At 30.8% G+C, this 23,269-nt stretch overlaps 2 protein-coding genes across 5 annotated transcripts in view; both read left to right on the forward strand.

The window, feature by feature from the left end:
• Nucleotides 1-219: 219 nt before the first annotated feature.
• The window catches only part of LOC123718431 (neurocalcin homolog), a 49,761-nt gene continuing 26,711 nt past the window's right edge, over nt 220-23,269 (forward strand). Inside the window, exon 1 of one of the 2 annotated variants that reach the window (XM_045674912.1) lies at nt 220-397. The gene's annotated coding sequence lies outside the window, so the exon portion shown is untranslated. The remainder of the gene's footprint in view (nt 398-23,269) is intronic. The other variant, XM_045674911.1, reaches the window with a different exon arrangement.
• LOC123718430 (neuronal calcium sensor 2) overlaps nt 562-23,269 on the forward strand; it is a 36,504-nt gene continuing 13,796 nt past the window's right edge. Inside the window, exon 1 of one of the 3 annotated variants that reach the window (XM_045674905.1) lies at nt 562-845. In XM_045674905.1, the coding sequence (XP_045530861.1) occupies nt 815-845 (31 nt within the window). In that variant the 5' untranslated portion in view covers nt 562-814. Of the gene's footprint in view, nt 846-14,631; nt 14,652-14,883; nt 15,268-23,269 lie in introns of those variants that run through there. The other 2 variants (XM_045674908.1, XM_045674906.1) reach the window with 2 other exon arrangements.

Here is a 23,269-nt window from a genome sequence, read left to right on the forward strand (position 1 = left end):
TTAACCACAATAATATCTTAACTGTTATATAACTAAGTAACTATGATAATATTTAATAGTAGAACTTAGATTAATAGAAATTTTAGAATTCATGTAGAGTCATAATCACTATTGTATGCTTACGGAAGTGGCAACTGGCAACTGATTAACTAGACGTTAAGGCTGTTAAAGCCTTATACAATTTATTTGATGGCAACTCACAAACGAACTGTCAACCGTCGAACCGAGGTTTGCAAATATGGCGCAGGTTTCTACAAAATGCAGTTCACATAATAAGTTTTAGTTGTCATATTCAAGTTGCAAGAAAAAATTGAGAAATGAATTTTTAATAACCCTTGTCTGCTTTAATAATTAATAGTGCTATACAGAACTGTTGATGTGAATTATCGCTATGTAGGTACACAAGCTTTACAATCATTTGCGTTTTCATTGAAATAATTTACCGTACATTAGCCTTTTCCTCTATTGCACTAAGATGCAGTACCTCAATGTTTTTTTTTAAATATCGTAAGAATAATTTTGTTAGACGTAACCGATAAGTATGTTAATAATTATAAATAAGATTGCAACAAATATGGTTTTGTCAAGATTTGCTCTTATGAATAATTTAAAAAAATTATTGTGAATAAGAATTGTAATTTTTATAAGTAATTTATAAGTTTAGTAAGTAATGTGCTAATAATGTATAGTATGTCTTTGTATATAAGTTTGTATGTTCAATGTTTATTATATAATTAAAGTAGAGTTTGAGACAGTAGAGTGTGTGTGGTTATACTAAAGACTAAGTGATTTTTAAGAACTCTACTAAATTTCAATGGAATGCTGCAACATGGCTCTTCTGTCAGGTATGTTTTTGTTTTTATACTTCTTAAAATATAGTCAAGAAGAATTCTTGTACTCAATTTTATTACCTGTGATTGCCTGTATAATGTGTTTTATTAGAATGTAATATGAACAGGAAATAAATGTTGTTAACAATCAAATGTCATACAAATTTTTCACATATTTGTTTTGTAGTAAACAATTTGGAAAACAATTACTAGAAAGCAAATTTAAGCCTGTGTCGTATTTTTATTAACTTAATTTTATGACTAATACCTCTTTATTAGTGGTATATATAAAGTCTCTGAACACTTTAGAATAACTTAAAAGATTTAAGAGTAAAATCCCAAGTTCCATTGTTAGAATACCCTTTAGGCTTTAACAATTAAATTAATTAAGAGTGTACCAATTCTTGAAAGGCCGGCAACGCAATTGCGAGCCTTCTGGCAATGTGAGTGTCCATGGGCGGCGGTATCGCTTCACATCAGGTGAGCCTCTTGCCCGTTTGCCTGCTATTACATTAAAAAAAAACAGACTCAAATTCTTAGTAAATTTTTTCTTTGTAATCTTTTATTGTTGGCTTTAGTTAATGAAAAAAAGAACATTTATGTCTCACTGCTTATTTGCTATTCTGATTGCTTGATATAATAATAGAAGTGTCATAAATTGTAACTTAATCATATCAAAAGTTGTTCTTTTATCATTATGAACATTTATTTCATATTTAAAGCTTTCTCAGATTATTGACATAAATGTTCAGAGTCAGAGTCTTTATTGTCTTAAAATTTCTGACAGAATGTGGTAATAAGTATTAGTATTGCTAAATACTTTTTCATTGGCCTATTTTAGGCATTGCTAATTAATATAAACCTTATAAATGGTATCCCCAATTAATTTGATAATGGCCTAGATCTATCTACTATCCTTAGAATGACTGCTTAAAGAGGTGTATTAGCTATTTAATTTCATCTTTTTATGAATTTGAAAGGATAAAATTAGGAAGAATATAATATAGGAATTCCCCTAAAACTCTTATATTTCAGTACAAACTTATTAAAAATTATTTATTTTGTAAATTTTGACATTTTCTTTAGTTAAATACATAATTTATCTAATCTTGATCTTTATACATTTAATTTACTAAACAAATAAAAAACTAGTCTTTTCCATTCAGTGTTGTAAGTAGTAATTACATTAATGTTTGCTTAGGTTCAAATTGAAAGGATAATCTGATGCGATGACATGATATTTACTTTCCTATAATAATTACTATATCATACATAATTACATATGTTGAAGATTGATATGGCTTTAAACAATGTACCAATGGATATACATCAAAATTCTAAAACAATAAAAAAATAATTTATAAATAATCTTATCACATCCCTTTGCACTATGCCTATTATTATGATTTTATTTGAGCTTGAAAGAGAGGCTTATATGCGTGTAATGAATGACGTTTATTTGAATTGAAAATCTTCAGTAATAAATTGGTTCACAAATTATTATAATATATATGATTGATTTAACTAAATATGCAATATTGCATATTTTCATGAGTATGCAACAACGCATTTAAATAGTTAACGCTTAGTTTAATCATCTTTATATTCTTCTCTATATTCTTTTGAATTATTAGGCTCTGTAAAACGCAATTAATTTCCCAACATTGTTTGTGAAATTTAAATAAACAATTATTTGCTGTTTTATCCTTTCCGTAAAGAGAATGAAGTTAAAACAATTGTGCAATTAAGGAAGCTAGAAAATTAAAGTGAGCAATTATTTTCAAAGATAATTGAAACGAGATAATAATTATGGAACGATTTATTCCTATGTAGAGTAGCACAATTGATTATTTCATTTTATAAAAAAAAATTACAGTGCTTTTGAAGTGAAAACAATATTTTACTTATATGTACTATTTCCTTGCTGAAGACTACCTGGAAGTCTATATGTATTTCCTTCCTATCTCCGTATCAATGTTTCTGAACAAACATAAGAGGAAAGTAAACGCCCGTTAGAATTGTGTTCATATTGAAACGGAAAACGTAAAATTCATGAAAAAGTAGTTTCAACCTCATTCTCAAGCCTTTTTGTAATTAACGCCATTCGAATAGCAACACTCAAATGCGTCAAACATCTGGCTTAACTCAGTAATGCTTTAAAACAATTTGTTTGTTTAAATTAAAAATATGCTCATTTAATTACCCCATTTATTTAAGACATAATTTTTTAAACCAGTTCTTATACGGTGTACCTATCGGTAAGATGGCCACAACAATTTATTTCAAGGGAGTTTTGCTTAACAATTGTAAAAAGTCGACTTTTTTAAGACGCTCAATTTATATTACTAGGCTGTCTTTTAAATTATTATATGGACTAATAATCGAAATTTACTTTAGAGTCGTTCATAATAGTATTTCTAATGAGACGTTGGTCAATAATAATATCTTACAAACGGTATGACTTTACAAAATTTAATGTCCTATTAGTTAATAACTAATTTTAGGAAGGGTGAAATAGTAAAAGAGCTTTTTACCCTCCAATAGGATATATGTTTACCTTATTTACGATACTCTGAGAATGGTGCAAAAATGAAAATATCGTCGCTTAAATAACGACATGAAATGGATATTTATAAATATGATGTAATCTTAAGACATTTAAAGAACTCTTAGATAGAGTTAGAACCATTGTCTCGTGCGGTGACGTGTAGGTACATGGAAATTATTTTAAGGCTCATACGAGCTCTAAATATAAATTGGGATTTGTGATGTCATGACATAGGTCATACGTACATTTACGTGCAAAGACTGATGACATCAGTGACTGAGGTATCATGTGATTATAAAATGCAGTACATGGTGATTGTAATTACCGAGTTTGTATATAATTTTCACGCGCCTTGCGTGTTAACTAACAATATAGAAATGTTACTCAGCGTGGTCAATCACGTCCTATTTCTAATAACAAAGCTGTATTATTTTAGTGGGTATTAAAAGAGAATTGAGTATCCTTTCTTCTATATTGAGTATAAACGTATGTATTCAAAGATGAACAGTTATAAGCTTTCCCAAAAGTAAAAAAGAATGGCCATGCAACAAAAAATTAAATAAAGATTGGTAACTGACAAAAATTATTGAAAATCTCTAATTTCCTCCGATAACATAAATGGAGCTAACGGTATAATATTTTCCCGTCTACTTCTGATTGATGGGACAGCACTAACGGTATGTCCATTATAATTATAATAACGAATATAAGTTCTCTGAATCGTTAAGGATTTCTTATCATAATAAGTAGCCACAGCCCAGACCTGGGTCTAACCGCAATAGTCGGTGAGCGCAATCGCTAGCGCCCCTTGGTCCAGTTAACGTTTGAGGTCAAAACAAACATCGTCTTCACGCAAATAGTGTCGCGTCTTATTTAAAGAGAAAACTAAGACAAAATGTCTAAATTTTACAAAAGGATTGAAACGGAAACGTTTATTTCAATGAATAATTGCAGAATTTCAGACAAATTTATGCAATTTTTTAAAAATAATTAATATAATTGCTATAAACTCTGGTCCTAAACAGAATCCTTACAACTTAAACAATTTCTTTAATTCTTTAGCGTCACGCGGTAAAAACAGACGGATACGAGGTCGAACGCTCAAACAGCATTGTAAAAGTTTTGCAAAAAAGGAAACCTTACAACAAGCCATTAGAAAATTAGGTTGTATAACAAAACCTTTTTAATTAATTTGCACGTGAAATAAAAACGTTGTTGTATTGTTCAAAACTTTGATTTGTTTTTTATAATCTAAAAAGTACATAGTCTTATTAGTATTTTGTTTATACTGGAGTGTGAGCATTAATCAAATGATTTAAATATTTTACAATGACTGCAATTATAATAATAAATAATAAAAAATGCAATGTGTTATTATTAATTAGTATTGCGTTAATCCATTTTAATTTACCTTTAGTCCTTATGTTTACGGATAAGTTATATGCGTAATATTCACAGGTTCATTCAATACTTAGAGACATGGAAGAATGTTTTCATAGATCTGTTTCCAATTTTCAATCCCTATATTTAGCACGGTTGGCCTAGTGGCGTGCGATCCTCATCCCTGAGGTCGTAGGTTCGATCACCGGCTGTGCACCAATGGACTTTCTTTCTATGCATTTAACATTCGCTCGAACAGTGAAAGAAAGCTTCGTATGGAAACCGGCTTGGGTTTAAACCCAAAAAGTCGACGGCGTGTGTAAGGCGCAGGAGGCTGATCACCTACTTGATAGACAAATGATCGTCATGAAAACAGGTCTTTACAACTCTCATACGGGATCGTTCAGTTTTCTTAAAGTTAGTCCGGATTTAATATAGTTCAGATATTGACACGACTTGTTATTGATTCTCCAAAAATGCGAGCCTGCATTCTATCTGCATTCATCTATCTACAATAATTGATGATGGTAGAGCTTGTCATAGGTTGGACGGTGGCCAGTCGTGGCAGACGTCGTGTGACTTACTGGTGACGCCGCATATTTCTATGTAGGTAGCATCTCGAATGCGTTTTAGTGCCAACTGTAAAAGTTTATCACGTTTTGGCAAGCGCGGCTATTTACGTTCAACGTGTACAGTGTTATGTAGCTGTATTAACCATGTTAGACGCACCAGGTGTTAGGTGTGAATTCATGCTGTCACACATAGTATATGTAATATGACAGGTGCTTGTTCGTGCGGCTTCGTTTCATACGCCATATGCTTAGATGAAATAAAAGTGCAAAAATGTTGCATAAAACAATTAGGACAGTGTTAAACTTCTATCCTCTTCAATGAATTATTTTTGACCTTCCGGTTTAAGCAATATTATGAAAACACCAAATTCACCTAGGATACGAGAGTGCTTTTTTTTGATACTGTTGGATTAGTAGTATCGTAGTACCTAGTGATTCTGCGATTTCTAAATCAATGAAAATGATATACAATAACCAACTACGCAGTTGTTTCATACAACTGAAAATACATTTTTTTGTATTCAAAATGAACTGTCAGCAAACTAATTCGGATATAGGCGGAGGGTGGATGTAAAATCACTTACTACTAAGTACAGTATGTCAAAACTTATTGACATACTGAAATCAAAGTTCGTGCTAGGTCTCTGTTTGTAGTTTCTAAGCTTATTGATTAGATATGCTGCTTCAAATTTCGCAATGATAATGCATTGAAAGCGATATTGTATTATATAAAATCGCCTAACTAAGAAAAAACTTCTTCGTGATATGAGATTTTTTTGAACATTCCTGAACAAATGGCAGCTTCGTAAATAAAGGAAGTATTTTTTTAATGTAAATTCGTAGAGATTTACGTAGAATAAGGTTTAAAGTCATTACGTAAATTTATAAACGTCCTGGGTTCTGTACGAGCTGGCTAGATTGCCATAGTTATACCCCAGTTATTGGCTAGTTAGTGTCCGCGACTTCGTGTGGATATTTTTTTATTTTATTTATTGAGAAAGATTTACAGCTAATTACTAACTTCTTACTAAATATAATGTTCTTTTTACGCCATTAAATAAATCTTTACATATACTTAAGTACTAATAATATTAACTGGATTGATAACAATATTTAAATATAACTATATAAATATATATTAAGGAATGTAATAAACTAAGTAAAAATTTTGGTTAAGTAACACTTAACGGTTTAGTATAATTATAACTTAACTTATACACTTATAAAAACTTATGATTCACTATTTATATCACTGAGGAGCTCAGATTTCATAGCTTAGTTTCATTACCCACCCTTATTTGACTCGTCCAGTTTAGAGTATTGTGGATTTCCTAGTGGCAATTTGCTATTATTGTAATAGTGGTATTAACAGTGGCTATATATAAAGTGACCTTTGTGAGTTATTCCCTGATATCAAATGAAAGTTATACTAAACTTTAAAGTAAAAAAAAGGCAATGGGTTCAAAGATTTCTCGATATCTTTTTGTATTCTTACCCTTTTTCCTTTCTAATCGCCCTGCATTTTTGGTTAAATTTATTATAGACTAGTTTTTTTGGGTAGACTAAATAGTATAATACATAAATATGTATTATCAATTGTAATTTTACAAGTATGACCTTGAAATTGAATAAATAATTATCTAGTATTGTCTTTTGTTAACAAAGCTTTTACACATTTAAAGAAAACACTTTTTTTACCGGTATTGAAGCGGTTTATTATAAACTTACAATTATTTTGAATAATTTTAACGTTTCGCGTGCTTTACAGCATTCATGGTCACCGATAATTATCTAATTTAATTTAACGTATGTAAAATCATTCCTGGAACGATTTCGATATATCAAGAAAACAACTTTAACACACGTTTCAACTGGGAAATCAACCTAATTCCCTAAACCCAGTTTTTGGTGATGTTGAAAATTTGCTATAGATGGCGTTAAAATAAATAAAAAATATTTTCTTAATTATATGGGAATTATTAATGGTAATATAACAATACTGTGTGACATATTCAACAGATTTTGTAAGATGTCCCGAGAAATAAAAATAAGATTTTTTGGTATATAACATAATATTTATCAACATCACAGAGTTCCTGTGTTAAGCGCCCTCCACGTTTTGCTTATGAAACTCAATACAAATTATTGTTTCGTTAAACCAAAGAGAGATGTCGCTTGTGGAACTAACTGGTGATAATTTTAAGTTTTAAACTGTAAAATTAATATTAAAATGTAACATTTCACTTCGAATATAGGTCGTGTCAGCGACCTGTTATTGGAATTAGGTTTAAATTTTTAAGTTAATAATTTCGCGCATCGAGAAAAATTCATTCTTACTATGCGGTATGGGAATAGATATTTTAATTATCGTTGTAAATAATCAAAGTTAACCCCCCAATTGCCAATTATTATATCAGTTGAGTTATATTTTCTAATTTCACTATTGATAACAGTAACTTACAGATAAAGGAGTGTATTTTTTTTAATTTAGGTTAATAATGTGTGTAAATAATTTTGATGTCAGAATGCTGAGCCTATCTAACACACGTGAAAGAGATTCTCAGATGTTCTTGAAGTTTTATTTTATCGTAACCTACAATAATGTTCGCCTTGGGCATTTTGTCCCTTTAAAAGCTTTTTCTTGAAACGTTCAAGCGGAATTTCTTTGTTACGCGCGACTATGAAACTATAGAACCTTTGTCCTCAATATTGCTGAATAAATACGAGAAGGTATTTCCTATAGTTTTTGGAAGTATATGAGATTATAATTCGACCAAAGTTTCTAGTACATTGTAATATCTATGATAAAACATTATTTTCAAAAGCAACTCAGTCGTTATTTGTACTTTATTTGCTCCTGTTTAGAAATACAGTACTTTGCTAAATCAATGCGTTTATCCTAAGTTTTCATGTATTTAAAAAAGCGTTTTTTTAATAGCCCAGGGGGCAAAATGGCAGAAGGCTCACCTGATGTTATGTGATATCGCCCCACCGTCCACGGACACTTTTAGAGGGCGCGTTAATTCCAAATGATGGCAAATATTTTAGGAATCACCAAAATTTACAATAGGATTCATGGTTTAGTTTAATTTTATATTACATTCATTCTATTCTAATCTGAAATCTCTTAGGTAATTGCTACCATAAACATACAATGCTTTATTTATCTTGTGGAATATTCATAGTTATCTCTATTTTTTAAAAATAGAACAGTTCTGAGATATTCCTAAATTAGTTACCTAGTACGTTGTTATTATAAAAAACATTTTCAAAAAGAAACCCTTGTTCAGAAATACTGTGTTTTAGTTAATCGAATTGTATTAATATAAATCATTTGATCTAAGTATTATGATGTAAAAAATAGTTAATTCCAAATGTTAGTTCTGTGATATATATAAAACAAAAACTGAATATTTTAGTCAGCACATTTGGATATTTTCAGCAATAGATATGGGTCAGTCGATAAATGTATAAATTTATATCGAACTTGCACCGAAACCGGTATTGCAAATGAATGAAATGAAAAAAAATATGCTTTTTTCGACTTCTGGAATTTTAATTGAGATCTCTATCGTTTTAAATAATACAGTTCTGGAGCCGAAAGAAATTCTGAAACAAGTTCTTTAAAGCATAACAAAACATTAAATGCCTAGTTGAGGGAAATGTTAAATGAAGTGATTCGAGATGTTGTACTTGGGAGGTCGTTAATCAAGTAAATAAGCAAAAGGAAAAAGGTTTTATATAAAGCTAAATGACCTCTTTGTTTTTTATCCGGCACCGTGCTAGGTTATAAATGTTTTACTGCAAGGTCTTGTGATTAATTTGGTTTTCTTGAAAATCAAATTACAGCAAGACTTTAAAACTTACATGTTTGGAGTTTTATTTTATCTTAACAGCTTAAAGAATACACTATATTCTATATATATAGTGTTTAAGCACACTCAACATGTAATATAAGACACGATAAAAATTCTTATTAATGCAGTTTTAGTGCAAGGTAAGATAGTTGTGTTAGTTAATTAGAAGTATTTTTTAAATAATAGAAGAAAAAACATTTTCAATTTCCGCGTGTGGAATTTATGATTGTTTATAATCGTTGTGGCCCTTAAATGAGTTAGGTGTGGTTAGATAATATACGGTACTAATATATACACATACAATTCTGAAACAAATGTTTCGTTAAGAATCGAAGTCACATCGGTCCGCCTAGATTATCAGTAAACTCACTGCGCAAAAGAGGATCTATGAGTCTATGAGTTTTAGACTATTTATTTCGTGATCACCACTATTTTCCGCCTTGTTTATAAATTGATGAGTAATAATTTGCTGTTATTTTGATTTGTTATATATCCGTTGAGTTCATTAATGAACCAGTATTTATTTTATGCTGTTTGGTTAGGTTAGTTTGCTGTTGAACTTTACAAACATGCATTTTGTAATGTTTAACTTACCAATTCTATAATTTGCAACTGCCACGTTGAATGATATATTTAATTCTCATATTCCGTGGTGATATTTGTGTGCGTAATTTTAAGAAATATTAATCACAATGATTCAATAAATGATCATTGATTACCGTATTGAAAAATTTTCAATTTTGAATAAAATGCCTTTTTTAATTTACAAACGACTCTTTAATATCCATAAAGACGTTATCCTAATTAATAGTTAGGTCCTAACTATAGTTACCTATAGTTAACTATAGAAAATTACATTTTTTATTAAAGAAAGTTAAATTCTCAATTTACTACAATATATATTACAAATAAAACTTTCTTGTAACATTAAATAATTATAATTTAACAAAATCGTTTTGACAATACGTTTTAAGATTTGCACTTAACACATAAAAATACAGCGAAACTAAGCATAGCAATTATTTTATACACTGTAGTTACGAATTCTAAAGGACAGTTCGTTAACAAACGAAAAACGAGACGGTGCGGTAATAATGTTACTTTCTTACTCTAAACGCCTCGTTAAGTTCCGACCTGCCAGTCGTTTCTTTGTAATATTTTTTTATGAATTGTTAACATTGTCCTGCAAATTTTAACCTAAACCGAAGTCCTATACAAGAGAGAACATTTCAATGTTCACAGATTTGTATTATATTAAATAACTTCGTTAACACTTACATGAAGAATATATGAGCGCCTTACATACGCTAGTGTTCATTTATTAACACAGTTGTTGGCTATAATTATAATATATTTATACATTTATTTGCGTGTCAGGCCATAATTTCCGTTCCACTTCGCGCACTCGACAAATACGACTATTGGTAAGCTTAGAAAAACTTTAAAGCTTTTGTTTACAATTTACATATGTGTAGTTATTTGATTCTTTAAACGGCTTTTGTTTAATTATAGAGGTCAAGACAAGACCCAAAATTCATGATTTAAATTAAAAAATCATTTAGCATAGCATACTAGCGAACTGTAAAATACCATGTACGAAGCAACCATAGTGTACTAATATGGTTGATTCGTACCACTGACGTCTGTTTAAGATTAAAGAAAAAGAACTAATTTGTATAAAAAGGTTGATTAGTTAGGGTTGGTTGTGGGTTTTTACGAACTACGTAATGGGTATACTATGTGTCGATGAACATTGATCGATCGCAACAAAGGTTTTGTAGATCAGCTCCATAATAAATTAAAGTCGAATTTTAATACAATTATTCTTTCTTGAATAGTGTTTCTAATTTAATTTAATTTTGCTGCCTTGAATGTAACATCAAGTCCATTGATCAAACTTTTCTGATTACTTCTTGCTAGTATTCATAAACTTACTGTTCGTTTCAATTAGTTAATGTTGTGTCGCGAGAATGTTAAGACAATTTTCGGTAGTTTTCAGAACTTCATGTATTTTGACTGAAAACTACTGAAAGCACAAATTATGAAATATTTCATTTACCGGTTCATATGTAAAATAAACAAAGTATGTCGATTCGCGGGGAGGTCTTTAAGAAACTGCAGTGATAAAGGAATTTTTAACTAACGTATTTATATTGTACTACCGACCCGGTTTGACTCTTACCAACCTTTCCAACAATTATTGTTATGTTAACGTTATTACACAAAGCCTTGATAAATCATATACTTTAACCTTCCTGTATCGGTGGAACAGAATGAAAATATATTTTAATTTTCGGCGAACTGACAGACGCTTTAAATTAATTTTGGTAATTTTTGGTAATTGCAATGTGTAAACTATTCTAGAGTTGTCTACATAATTTAGGATTTGTATTAAGGAAAAACATTAACATTCAAGTGACATTAAACACGGTTAGACGAAGAAGACGTCCTTATAATCTTTAGACATTAGCGAATTAATTCTCCAGCTCGCCTTGATTGAAAATTATTCCTCTTATTTTCGCTATTATAATTGAGATTTTTTTAATCTATGGAACTCGGGGTATAAATTGTATTCTATGTACGCAGACGGAGAATCTGTTAATAGGGACTAAATTGAATTGAAGTTAATTTTTAATAAATTTTTTATTTCTCTTACATAAAATGCCGAGAGTGACTATTTGATGGTATATCCGAATATATTCACAAATAAACTTTAAAATAAAGATTTCAATCTTAATAGATTTAATATATTTCATTTTTGTTTCTTGTCACTCATATGTGTCATTTTTATTTTAGATGAGCCATTAGCTTTTTTATATAGATAACGTTTGTCTAGTTGACAGCTAATCTCATATTCAAAATCATTTATTCATATAGGTAAGACAATGTACACTTATGAACGTCAATAACAGAAATGTATATAAAATGCTTCTAATTTTACATTTACTGCAAGCTCTCAAATCAATGGCGTAGAACGGAAGAGAAGAACTGGCAATAAAGTCTCTATAAATATTTGAATTTGGTTTTATATATCAAAATCACACATAGTGCAAAAAATTAGAAAAAAAACTTTAATTAAAACCATATTATTTTACTATTCACGTCTCGATACCATTATAAATAATACATTATGAAACATTACAAAGATAATCACTTCATTGTATGTTTGTGTGAGTTTATTAAATAATTTCATAGCGTTTGACATGTTATAAAGTCTTCGTTTGTACTGAGACGTTCGTGGCGTCAGCGAACACTGCTTCAGACCGAATCAATATTTTATGCTTAAATGTAACTATTATACAGTATCTAAACGTTAGATTTGTTTTCGTCGTTGCTTAATAATCTTTTGAATAACAAGTGATACATAGATGTTTTCGCTGGGCTCAATACTATTTGAGAATTAGTACTTAGTAACTCTGTTTATGTTTAAATATACAAAAATGTACAGAAGTTTGAGGTTAAAATGTTTTCCCCGTGAAATGTGAAAGGAAAATAACGAGCAACAAGCGTTAGAATAATACAATTAGCTATTGATTCACGGCTGTTGTGTTCCAAGTAAATATTTATTATTTATTTCTTAGAAAATATTGCTGTGATACTTGCTAAGAGTTCTTTCACCGTAACAATATTTCATTAGGATTACATTATTGTATTTTATTAAATAATACATAAGTATAAATGTTTCTTAGGATGAAATTAGCATAACAATCTGTGTTCACACAGTACACCGATATTTCTGCTATCGTAATTCGTCGGTTTTATGAATTATTCATGTCGTTATTGTGACTAAAATATAATTGCGATTGTCCGTAACTTTGATGATGTACTATGATAATTTGTAACCTGAAGTAGGTTGTTTCGTTACGTAAAAACTAAATTTACGAAAAATTTCGATACATAAAGTTTAGGAATTTCTTCATTTTCATTTATAGTTCTTTTTACAGTCAAAGAGCCAAAGAGATATTGGCGAATCTTCTAGTAGCTGACATTTTCTAATAAAGTAGGGTTTTAGTGCGAGCTTACATTAATAAATTCTGAAACACCGGGTTAGCTTTCTACTTAAATCACTTTAATAATGATTGTAGGTCCTTAATTAATGAAAATAGGGAAATAGATTTAGGGGAACTATTAATGAACTATTTAACACTAACTTAATGGTTAGCTTTGAGTTTTTGATAAGTGCGACTTCTAGGACCGTTACAAATATTGGACCCTAAGGATCGGATACATCTTTATTTCAGAGTTTAGACGTAACGCTAAGTTTGTCTTATATAAAAAAAAAATTATGAGTTTAGACAAACTGATGTATAGTTCGCACTATATAAATAACCTAATATGAAATCATAAATTTTACGTAATATATTTTAAGAACTATATCATAAGTCAATATATATGCATACACTATAGTCTTTATAATTTTGAAACTATTAAAACTATAGATACAAGGCAAATGAGAGTAGCGTCGTGAAGTTTAATGTGTAGTAAAGTGTTATCTCTAACCCGTTCGCAATTTAATTGCGTTAATTATAAAATATTTAATCTACGAGCACAGTATGGAGGAATCAAATAAAAATCGAATAGTTTCCGATGGTTATTTGCGCAAAAGGTGAAATGGCCTGTTAAGTCCCACCACAGGCGTGTCTTCCTCATTTCCATATTTTCCACGAGCGGATATAGGAATCGTTTTATGCTTTTCATTCTTTTAACCTTAAATCGAATATCAGCTCCGAGACTTCATTTTTATACCTTTATACAGCTTGATATAAAATGCAAACTTATTGCATTTTTAACTTGACCTGGACGTGAAATACTTTAGCTAAAACTGTACTCCGCAAACAGAAAAAAATTCGAAACAAATCTGATTCGGTTGCTTTTTTTTAAATATTTATCCATTTTATTTTCTATATAAAATTATTTTAATTGAAGCTTTTGCCTATTAATATCCTCTATTATTCTATATCTCTTTTCCACATTTTTGATCCAATCATGTTACGATTAGAATGCATGAAAAGGCTTTTTATTTTTGTTATATTTTGGTTTGTAATTACATATATTGATTGATTTTCGTATTATTGTGCTGTATGGATAATGCAATGTGTGTAATGTATTCGATAGATCTTATAACGTGCCAATCTTAAAACGTCTAACACTAAAAGTACATTTTATTGGTTAAAATAAAACCGCATTATAGTACTAATAAAAACCAGAATAAATGTAATTGCGAAAGCGTTCAATGGCACATACATCATATACATATACTTGCCATTACATATAAAGTTCGCTTATTAATTTATAAATAAAAGGTTGTTAATAAGAAGTTTGATAAAATATGATGTGGTCTCTCAAAAAATCGGCTCAAGACGATCGTCTAAATCAATATATTTTAAAAGGTTAAATCGTGTGTTAGGCAAGGAGGTCGGCACAGCGCGTGCCGATGATCGATGGTGGTGTTGCGTGCGTCTTGGTGAGTGGTAAGGTCGCGCGTACGTTGCGGCTTCTTGCGACTCAGTCGGTCGGCGGTAACTCGGCGTGCCTTCGCTTTGTTCCTTACAATCAGCCATAGTCCTCCTCCTCTACCGCTCTCCCCCTCGCCTACTTAGAATTGCGCATGCTCCGAGAGATTCATACGGCTCCCCCTACGTCATGATTTAAAATGATATGTAGAGCTGAGAAGCGTCATTCGCGCTGCTACTTTGTCACCGATAAGGTAACAGTTGATGTCAGAATTGGGCTGTACATTCTAGCCGGTATCTGCAGTGTCCCAGCCGCTTGACGGTCCCTAGCCCAACCAAGCTTTCCTAGTTTTGGAAGAGAGCGCGCGTTTGACCCTGTATCGATCTGAATATTACGTGTGGTCGTTCGTGCAGTACGTTCTCTCGGGATATTCGCCTAACGGTCGCCGTCGGCGCCGGCCTTGCTGTGCTGTTTACGCGCCGTCTAACTTATTTCATTCTCGCGATCATGCTTGCCCTGGCCAATTAGAAACGTAAATATCACCAATAAATTTGTGTGGACGAAACACCAATCGCAGACCCCACTTGCGTATCTGATCGATTTCAAGCGAACGAGAAGTGAACGAGGTAAGTTTTTGAGTACTTAATGAATATTTATTGTCTAGCCTTTTGCGCGAATGTTTAAGAAAAGTATAATTTGAATGTACGCCTGGCACATAATTATAAATTATATTATGTTAACGCCCTCAAGTGCGTTAAAATATTTCTATTGAGCATTAGTGAGCCATCTGGTACATGCTTCTAAAGTTAGATTGTTAACCGTAAACCACAAGAATCACCTACGCATTCATGGCAAGGTGTGTGCAATGCGGGCGTAAGGATAAATGGAATTCATTGTATTTTGGCTTTGTTTAAATTGTGTATTTTTGACATTTCAACTATTAAAGTAGTCATTTCCTGATTGTAAAGAGTAAGGAAGCGTATATCATATTGTAGTCACGTCATTAAGTATTCTTTTTAATAGTGCGCATGTCTTATGTTTGTTATCTTTAAGTAAAAACGAATACTGTCATACAAAGATGAATTACCTGAGGTTGAACTCATTGATCGAAACTCTTTTATTACCTAAGCAACGTTTATCGACCACTCCAAGTCGTAGACAATGAACAGTAGCTGCTATATTACAGTTATTGTCCAACCTGTCGCTAGTCAAATACGAGTAAACGAGTCCCTAAAACGTTATGTCCCTTTCAATAACATCAAAACAATAAAGGCACAAAGTATTTACAGCTTCTAATTCTTGGTATATCGCACTGTATAGGAAAACATCGTAAGAAAATCGGCGTTCCTTAGGCCCAAAAAGTCAATAGCGTGTCTCAGGCTCAGAAGTCTTACCACTTTGCCTATTAGAACGATCGATTACGAAACAGATACGGAAATCTGAGGCCCAGGCCTAAAGGATGGTCGCGCCTTATATATAAAGTTAAATTTATATAGATATAAAGTCAAGTAGCTTAACTACATTATAATGCCGAGCAGAAATCAATTGAGTAATCTATATTAAATTTTTATTTTTATGTAAATAGTTCACCAGGGACAGAAATAAAATGATAATAAGATAAATTTTATGTCAATAAAACAGTTTAAAATTTAAATTGGGAAGGTTTTCAGAGAAGTTGAGGGTTTATTTTACAACATTAAATAGCGCAGGTGATAAACAGAATAAATGTAAATTCTTTATGGAGGAAGTTATTTTGTCTTATTTCTACGTATTTAATAGTTGCTATAATTACTTATTAATACTGAGTATTCTTTAAGCGGGCAGAAAAGGAATTGTTGTTGCAGTTTTTATTCCCATCGTTTATAAATTCTTGGAACTTAAAACTAATTGAATACAAACTTTGATTAATAATTCAGGTGCCTGCTTCATTTATATAGGAATTGACGTTTCCCAATCAACTCTGTTTAATTGAATTTAGCTCTGAAATTTTGGACGACAGATATTGAAAATTGCCTGTTGTAGAAGTTGATGATCAAATTCATTATTATAATCTCGGTGGGATTATAGTGTATTTTTGAACAATTTGATTGCTGATTGGATACTTCCGTATTCGAACTGTGCTTGTGTTCTACTGGCATTGTAGTTTGAGTAGTAGTAGTAACTATCGTAAATTTCGTAAATATAATCAATAATATTTCATGAAGCGGAAAATGAACCTTGTCACGTTAGATTAGGGAAGATCGTGGTTCAGTTAGAGATATAAAAAGCAAAAAAAAATAATGTATTTACGACTGAGGGTTCGGATAGATTAGAAGTTAGTTCTAATTAAATCTGAAAAGAACGCTAAAGACAGCAGCCTATAGTATTGTCTTTGGTTAACATAGCCTTTACACATTGAAAGAAAACAATTTTTTAACCGGATTTAATTTTTATTAAAAAAAAATTGAAATTTAAAATTATGTAAATAATTATAAGTTTATAATAATACAAATAGCTTTAATCGGGTTAAAAAATTATTTTCTTACAGCAGCCTATTGTCATCACATCATACTCGTATAGCACGTCATTATTCGATATATCACAATATGCTAGAAAATGCTAAGACCCACCATTTCACACACATTTTAGTTGGCCACATCGTAAGTGACAGCTCCCATCAGGCAGTGATATATATATATATATATATATATATATATATATATATAAATCTAGATTGTTCTTAGCTTATATAATAATCAATTAAACTATGTTTTAAATATTCTACACAAATATTTCCTTTTTTATAATAGTCGTCGTTCTTCTATAATGCTTTACATAATTTTGAGACAGTTTTGTATTTCTAATTAAAATTTATTGTACTGAGAAAACAATTGTTTTGAGTTCGGCGATGCGAAGTTTTACCTTATCACATTGCGAACACAGCACATAGTTGATTGTAGACCACATAAAGTACACTCTAACAATGATCATGTTTTAGTTTGTGGCGAGCTTTACTGTGGACATTTGGAAGTGTATGTTATTATTTATTTCAAAAGCGTTAACACATAAGCAAAACCCACCCAAAACTTTGAATAAACTGTTTTCGTAATATTACAATGGACCGTTTTGCTAAGTTTTTTACTTTTAATATAAACATCATACTCTCTAAACAATAAAGAGATATTTATTTCCAAATCGCGTTAATTTATTAAACGCAATCGATGTCATACTACAGTAAATATTTGTGTAACATGTTGAAATTCAAAATTATCTTATTTATCTCGTTGAATTGTATTTGTATAATGTATCGAACAAATTTGTAATATGTATCGAACAAATAAAACTTTTGAGGTTAATGTATACTGAAATGATCATTTGTTATTGAAATGCACATTCAAGAGCAGGCTGTATGGTAGTGTTTTATTAACAGATTGGACGGTCCCAGTTCCTGTCATTCCATTAGGATTATTATATATATTGCTTTTCAATCTGCAATGTTGACAGAAATTTTTCAATTCACTTTAGAATTGCATTTCAGAAATTAATTTAAATTGATTTTCGAAATAATCATGTCTTTTGTATATGTAGTTTATGTAAATATTATATAATATTAATATTATGTAATAATAAGCCTACCCTTCTGGTAGGACAGTAAAATGACATGTTTCTACTAAAAAGGTAGGCCAAGTAAAAAAATCATATTTAGACGTAACAGGGTTCGGGGTATTGTAAAAAAAAAAATTATTTGGAATTTTGTTTGGAAAATATCGAATGAAGTGAAAAGGATAAAAGAAAAGTCTGCGTTGGTTGAATTAATGAAGATTTCATTTTCTCGAGAGAGCCAAGCTCTCAAGAGTTAACAAAAAAAATATAGCTATTGCAAATTAATTAGTCAAGATATCTTTTGTCTTTTAGTTATTCTCAATACAATGACAGGTAATGCTTAGAATGATTTATAAGTTAACATAATATGTATCTACTCTATGTAAAAGTTAAAAATAAAAAGAACGCATTATGTTTTCTGGTCAATGTTTTAGGGTACTTAGAAAAGTATGACTGCCGTATGACACAAAACAATTCATACTTTGCATTTAGTTACTACTCTGATTCTTAAAAGTGCTCGTTACCCGAATTAGTATAGAGTCAAAGAAAAATTGTTATTTTCGAATGAAATGTAAAAATAAATTATTTTAAACAAATAGTTAGGTCGATTCTATGAGAAGTCATGCAAGTTGATTTGCGTGCGGTAAATAAATAATATAACTAGAAACATTTTCAGTCATATTGCAACTTATCTTAATATTATCTTAATACACGACCAAAATTATCTTCATATTAGCGTAACGCCGATGTGAAAGATAGGAATATACATTATGAATTTCCATAAGGCTAAACGCGATGATTAGGTAACATGTATGGCATACAAGCAGGAAAATGAATAGCTTGATGGCATAGTAAGTCAAGGGGCGGCAAAAGCTGGGCTTTGCGAGTATAAAACTGTTAGCGCAGCCTTTTGTGTAACAATGAACTTTTGTCTTCCCGTTCGTTAAAGTTAGGGCAGCTACGGATAAGTGTTCATTTTTAAGCGACAATACCTATTTAGGGAAATTATATACTGCTTGAATAAGTATTATTCAAGCAGTGAAAAAGTATTATTTAATTTTAAAAATAGAATAATCAATACTGTAAATACGATCTCGAGATAACGCCTTCAACCAAATATGAAAGCTCTCAAATGGAAATAAATTTCACATTTTGTACCATTTTTCATTGATGCTCCCTCCGCCTATGTTACGTTCTGATATTATGAAATATCTCTTTTTCAATTTCTTCAAAAAAGCAATGGCCCAAAAATATACTAAAAGTGTTTAATGATACCATTTATTTTTATTGATTGGCCTTGTATATAAGTAAATGAAGGGGGTTTTTGGAAGTCTGTGCCAACTCTATTGTAGTCAAAACACTTTTCATAGATTTTGTAAGACGATCCTTGTGCTCAAGAATGGTCATTATTATGTAGATAGGTATTCGATTGTAGTCATTACTTCAATATACGTAAAAAGACAACTACATACCACTGGAGAGGAAATGAAAATTACTACTTTCAAGATTCATTGCAATTTCTTTCACCACAAACAGTTATTTGTTTTAAGTTTAATTAAATTAAATGAAAAATTCTTACCAATAATAAGTCTTACAATTGAGACCTGTTTATACCCAAGTAATAAATAAATCATTCCTTTGCCGACTGCCTCAAGTAAGTTGAGAATAACTTTAAAAGTATATGTAAATATTAAGTGTATGATAACGTTTGCTTACACTTCAAATGAAATATTTACTTGATATAAAACTCTCTATAATGTTACTTGGATTCTTAAATACTTCGAACATATTTCCTGGAACTTTGCGAGAAAATATTGACAGAAGTCTCAAGCACAGAGTTCGTAAACTTAGAATAACTTTAAATGATCAATTCTTGAAATGTAAGGCGCCTTACTTTCCTTACATACAAGGATTAAATGTTATGTGGACTGAGTAAAGAGTGTAAGCTAATGACCACACTATTTGTTATAAATTTGAAACATTGGCGTTGAATACGGCCTAAGATCATAAGGAAACAGATCTGTCTACATATTGATTTGGACAAATAGACATGAAAGTTTATTTTTGCATAATGTAGACTCAAATGAGATGACGACGACTGGTTATGTAAAAAATTACATACATAAATTGAAAGTATAGGCTTTAAAACTTAGAGCCAATTGGGACACGTTAACTAAGCTACTTGAATTTAGCTAAAATATTATTATTTTAATAAACTAAATTTTCTAACACTATCTAAGTCAATTATTTATGCAATTGTTTCTTTATTTCAATCAATCCACTAATCGATATCGTGTATATGTTTACATTAAGACTGTATTTACAAGTAGGTAGGTGCATATATATATTGAACGACTGAGCTAATCTTGTTGAGCAAACACAAAGCGGTGATCGTAAGTGAATCTTACCAATTCGGGCGAGTGGATTAGACAACGTGTTACAAATGCAACCAACTCTGTAAGTGGACACAACCTACGTATAACATTGTACCAACGTACTATAGCAAACTCGGTTTAAGGTTTGTTTAAACCAGTATCAGTTCTAACGTTTTCTTAATCTATGTAACCAGATAATAACCAGACTGTCCAGCCTTTGTCTGAAGTTAGCTACACTGAACAGCATTATGATATATTCATATAACAAAAAACAACTTCATGAAGCCGAATACCCTTTAAGTGGATCCCGAGCTTTTCTCATTCGAAGTCCCTGGGGATACCTGAAAATAAAAATGTTCGGTTAATATTTGAGTTCTAAATCCAACATACAATGGAGAAAAAGAACATTCAATTAGAATCATTTACATAATTTATATATCATAGAATCAATCTGACGAGGTTTTAACTTTAAAAGTTTGAATCATGAATTTGTAATTTAAACAATCACATTCGCCTGGAGGTACACGCGGATTTTATATATATATATAAAACTCTTATTATAAGACCGGTATTAGCTGGAAGGGTTGGACCATTTCGAAGCGCGGAACAATTGAAATCATAATATTTTGAACTATGAATTTATACTAAGTATGTGTATGAAATAACATTTTTCAATAAAATTCTCCAAATCAACCTGTGACGCGAATAGTTACGACGACACAGACCCTTGCCGACATTTTATAGAAGCTGTATGACGCCATTTTTCGTCTCTGTTAAATTTTCCAGCTTTTGCATATATTAGTGATCTTGAAGTGTGAATTCAGGTAAAATGACATATCAGCATAACACGGCGCGACATGTTTTCATCTTCACTTATGTTAATGCAATCAAATATTATTTTATTTACATAAATCTAGTTTTACTACGTCTGATATAACAAAAATAAGTCATAAGACTAAATAAAGGCTAAAACAGTAGCTTAGATAGATTTTGTCTGTCGGCATCTAAAGTACATTGTTAAGTGATAGATACAATATTTCTTTAATTGTGACAATAATCATTGTCGGGTTTTAATTTACGAATTTTCATTTTCATTTTCATTTAGTACAATCGTAATCATTGTATATTCAAGTAGGCTGCCGCTACAACATGGCAGTTTACATATTTCTATTTTTATTGTCAGGTAAATCCCTTGTTTAATGAGGCACTGAATGGATTAATAAAAACGAGAACTTTGAAATAAAACAAATTAGTATTTTTTCAAATTGTACAAGACGCGTAAATATATTGGATTTCTAAAATGTCTATACATTTTCGTTTAATCGCTAAGCGTAGTTAGCTTTCGCTATAGAGGTTTCGTGTAATCTATTTTGATGTTATTGGACTTATTGTTTTATTTAATTGAATCATAACGAACGATAGATACTTGAATAAGTAGAGCATTTTTACCTGGATCTCCGTGTTAAATCACGTTCGTCTGCTTATACTGAAATACTTTCAAGAGCACCCATTCATCTATACCTTCTGAATACTAATACTAATTGTTGCAAATATAGGTAACCGGAAAGCATTAAGCAATACTGTAAAGTATATACTTACGGACGACCCCGTTAAACCACACCGTATATTGAAGTGACTGAAATCGAAGCTAAATCTGCGTCTCTGGATTTTGCATTCACGGTAACACTTTATCCAGAACTCATCAATAATGAATGAATGAATACATGAATCCTATAGAATACCTACTTCTGTTTTCGAAAACAATAATATTGTTCTTTTTTATCAATATAGGAACCGGCCAGCGTTATCGCACATATTAAGCAGTGATAGGACCACGCACGGTGTTTCATGTTACATTTAAAGCTTGTTTATCTATAACACTATTGGTTCGATAACTTGTCGTTTCGAGTATCTGAGCACACTCATAATTATAAACCTAAGAAGTCCTTTTAATAGGAATATTAAACTAGCTGACAGATTAAAAATTACCGCCCATCAAGCAAAACAATCATACTAATAATTGTATTTAAGGCATTGAATCTTTTTATAAAGAAAAATTTAAAATAGATGTATAAAAAACAATGCAATCTTGTTGTAATCAAGATGCAATCAAGAGGAACTGCTTATCGGTCCATAAGCTATTTGACTGCTAATCGGGAACTCGAAAACCAATGTCGGCTAATCTAAGTTTATCTCTTCGATAACTTAAATTAATCAATAGCTATTGAAGCTATTGTATTGTAGAAATCGAGCAGTCGTCGTGGTGAAGCCGTTTCTACGACTTCAACTAGTAGTTATTTTAAACAATAACTATTGCTAACGCGAAATTCGGCTTAGAAGAGTGTTTAAATTTCACGTGACTGAGATTGTGCAAATGCCATAATGAAGATGCATTTGGTTTTAGTGTTCTTGAATGTTCTTCGTTGTTCTTTAAAACAATACTTTACCCGGTTTTAAAACGAGGTTAGAACACTGTTAGTTTTATACAAACGTTTTACGTAAGCATGATCTCACCTTTCTTTTCTGTCGTTTAATTATGGTAATACAATTATACGTTAGGAGTAAAAATTTACGTTATAGCAACGAGTGTTATATTTTCTTAGTTGGACACTTACATTATTGATTTTGTTTACTAGCTACCTCAGTGTGCTTCATTTCGCCTTAATATGCT

The sequence above is a fragment of the Pieris brassicae genome, chromosome Z (assembly GCF_905147105.1).
Source record: "Pieris brassicae chromosome Z, ilPieBrab1.1, whole genome shotgun sequence".
Classification (NCBI taxonomy): Eukaryota; Metazoa; Arthropoda; class Insecta; order Lepidoptera; family Pieridae; genus Pieris; species Pieris brassicae.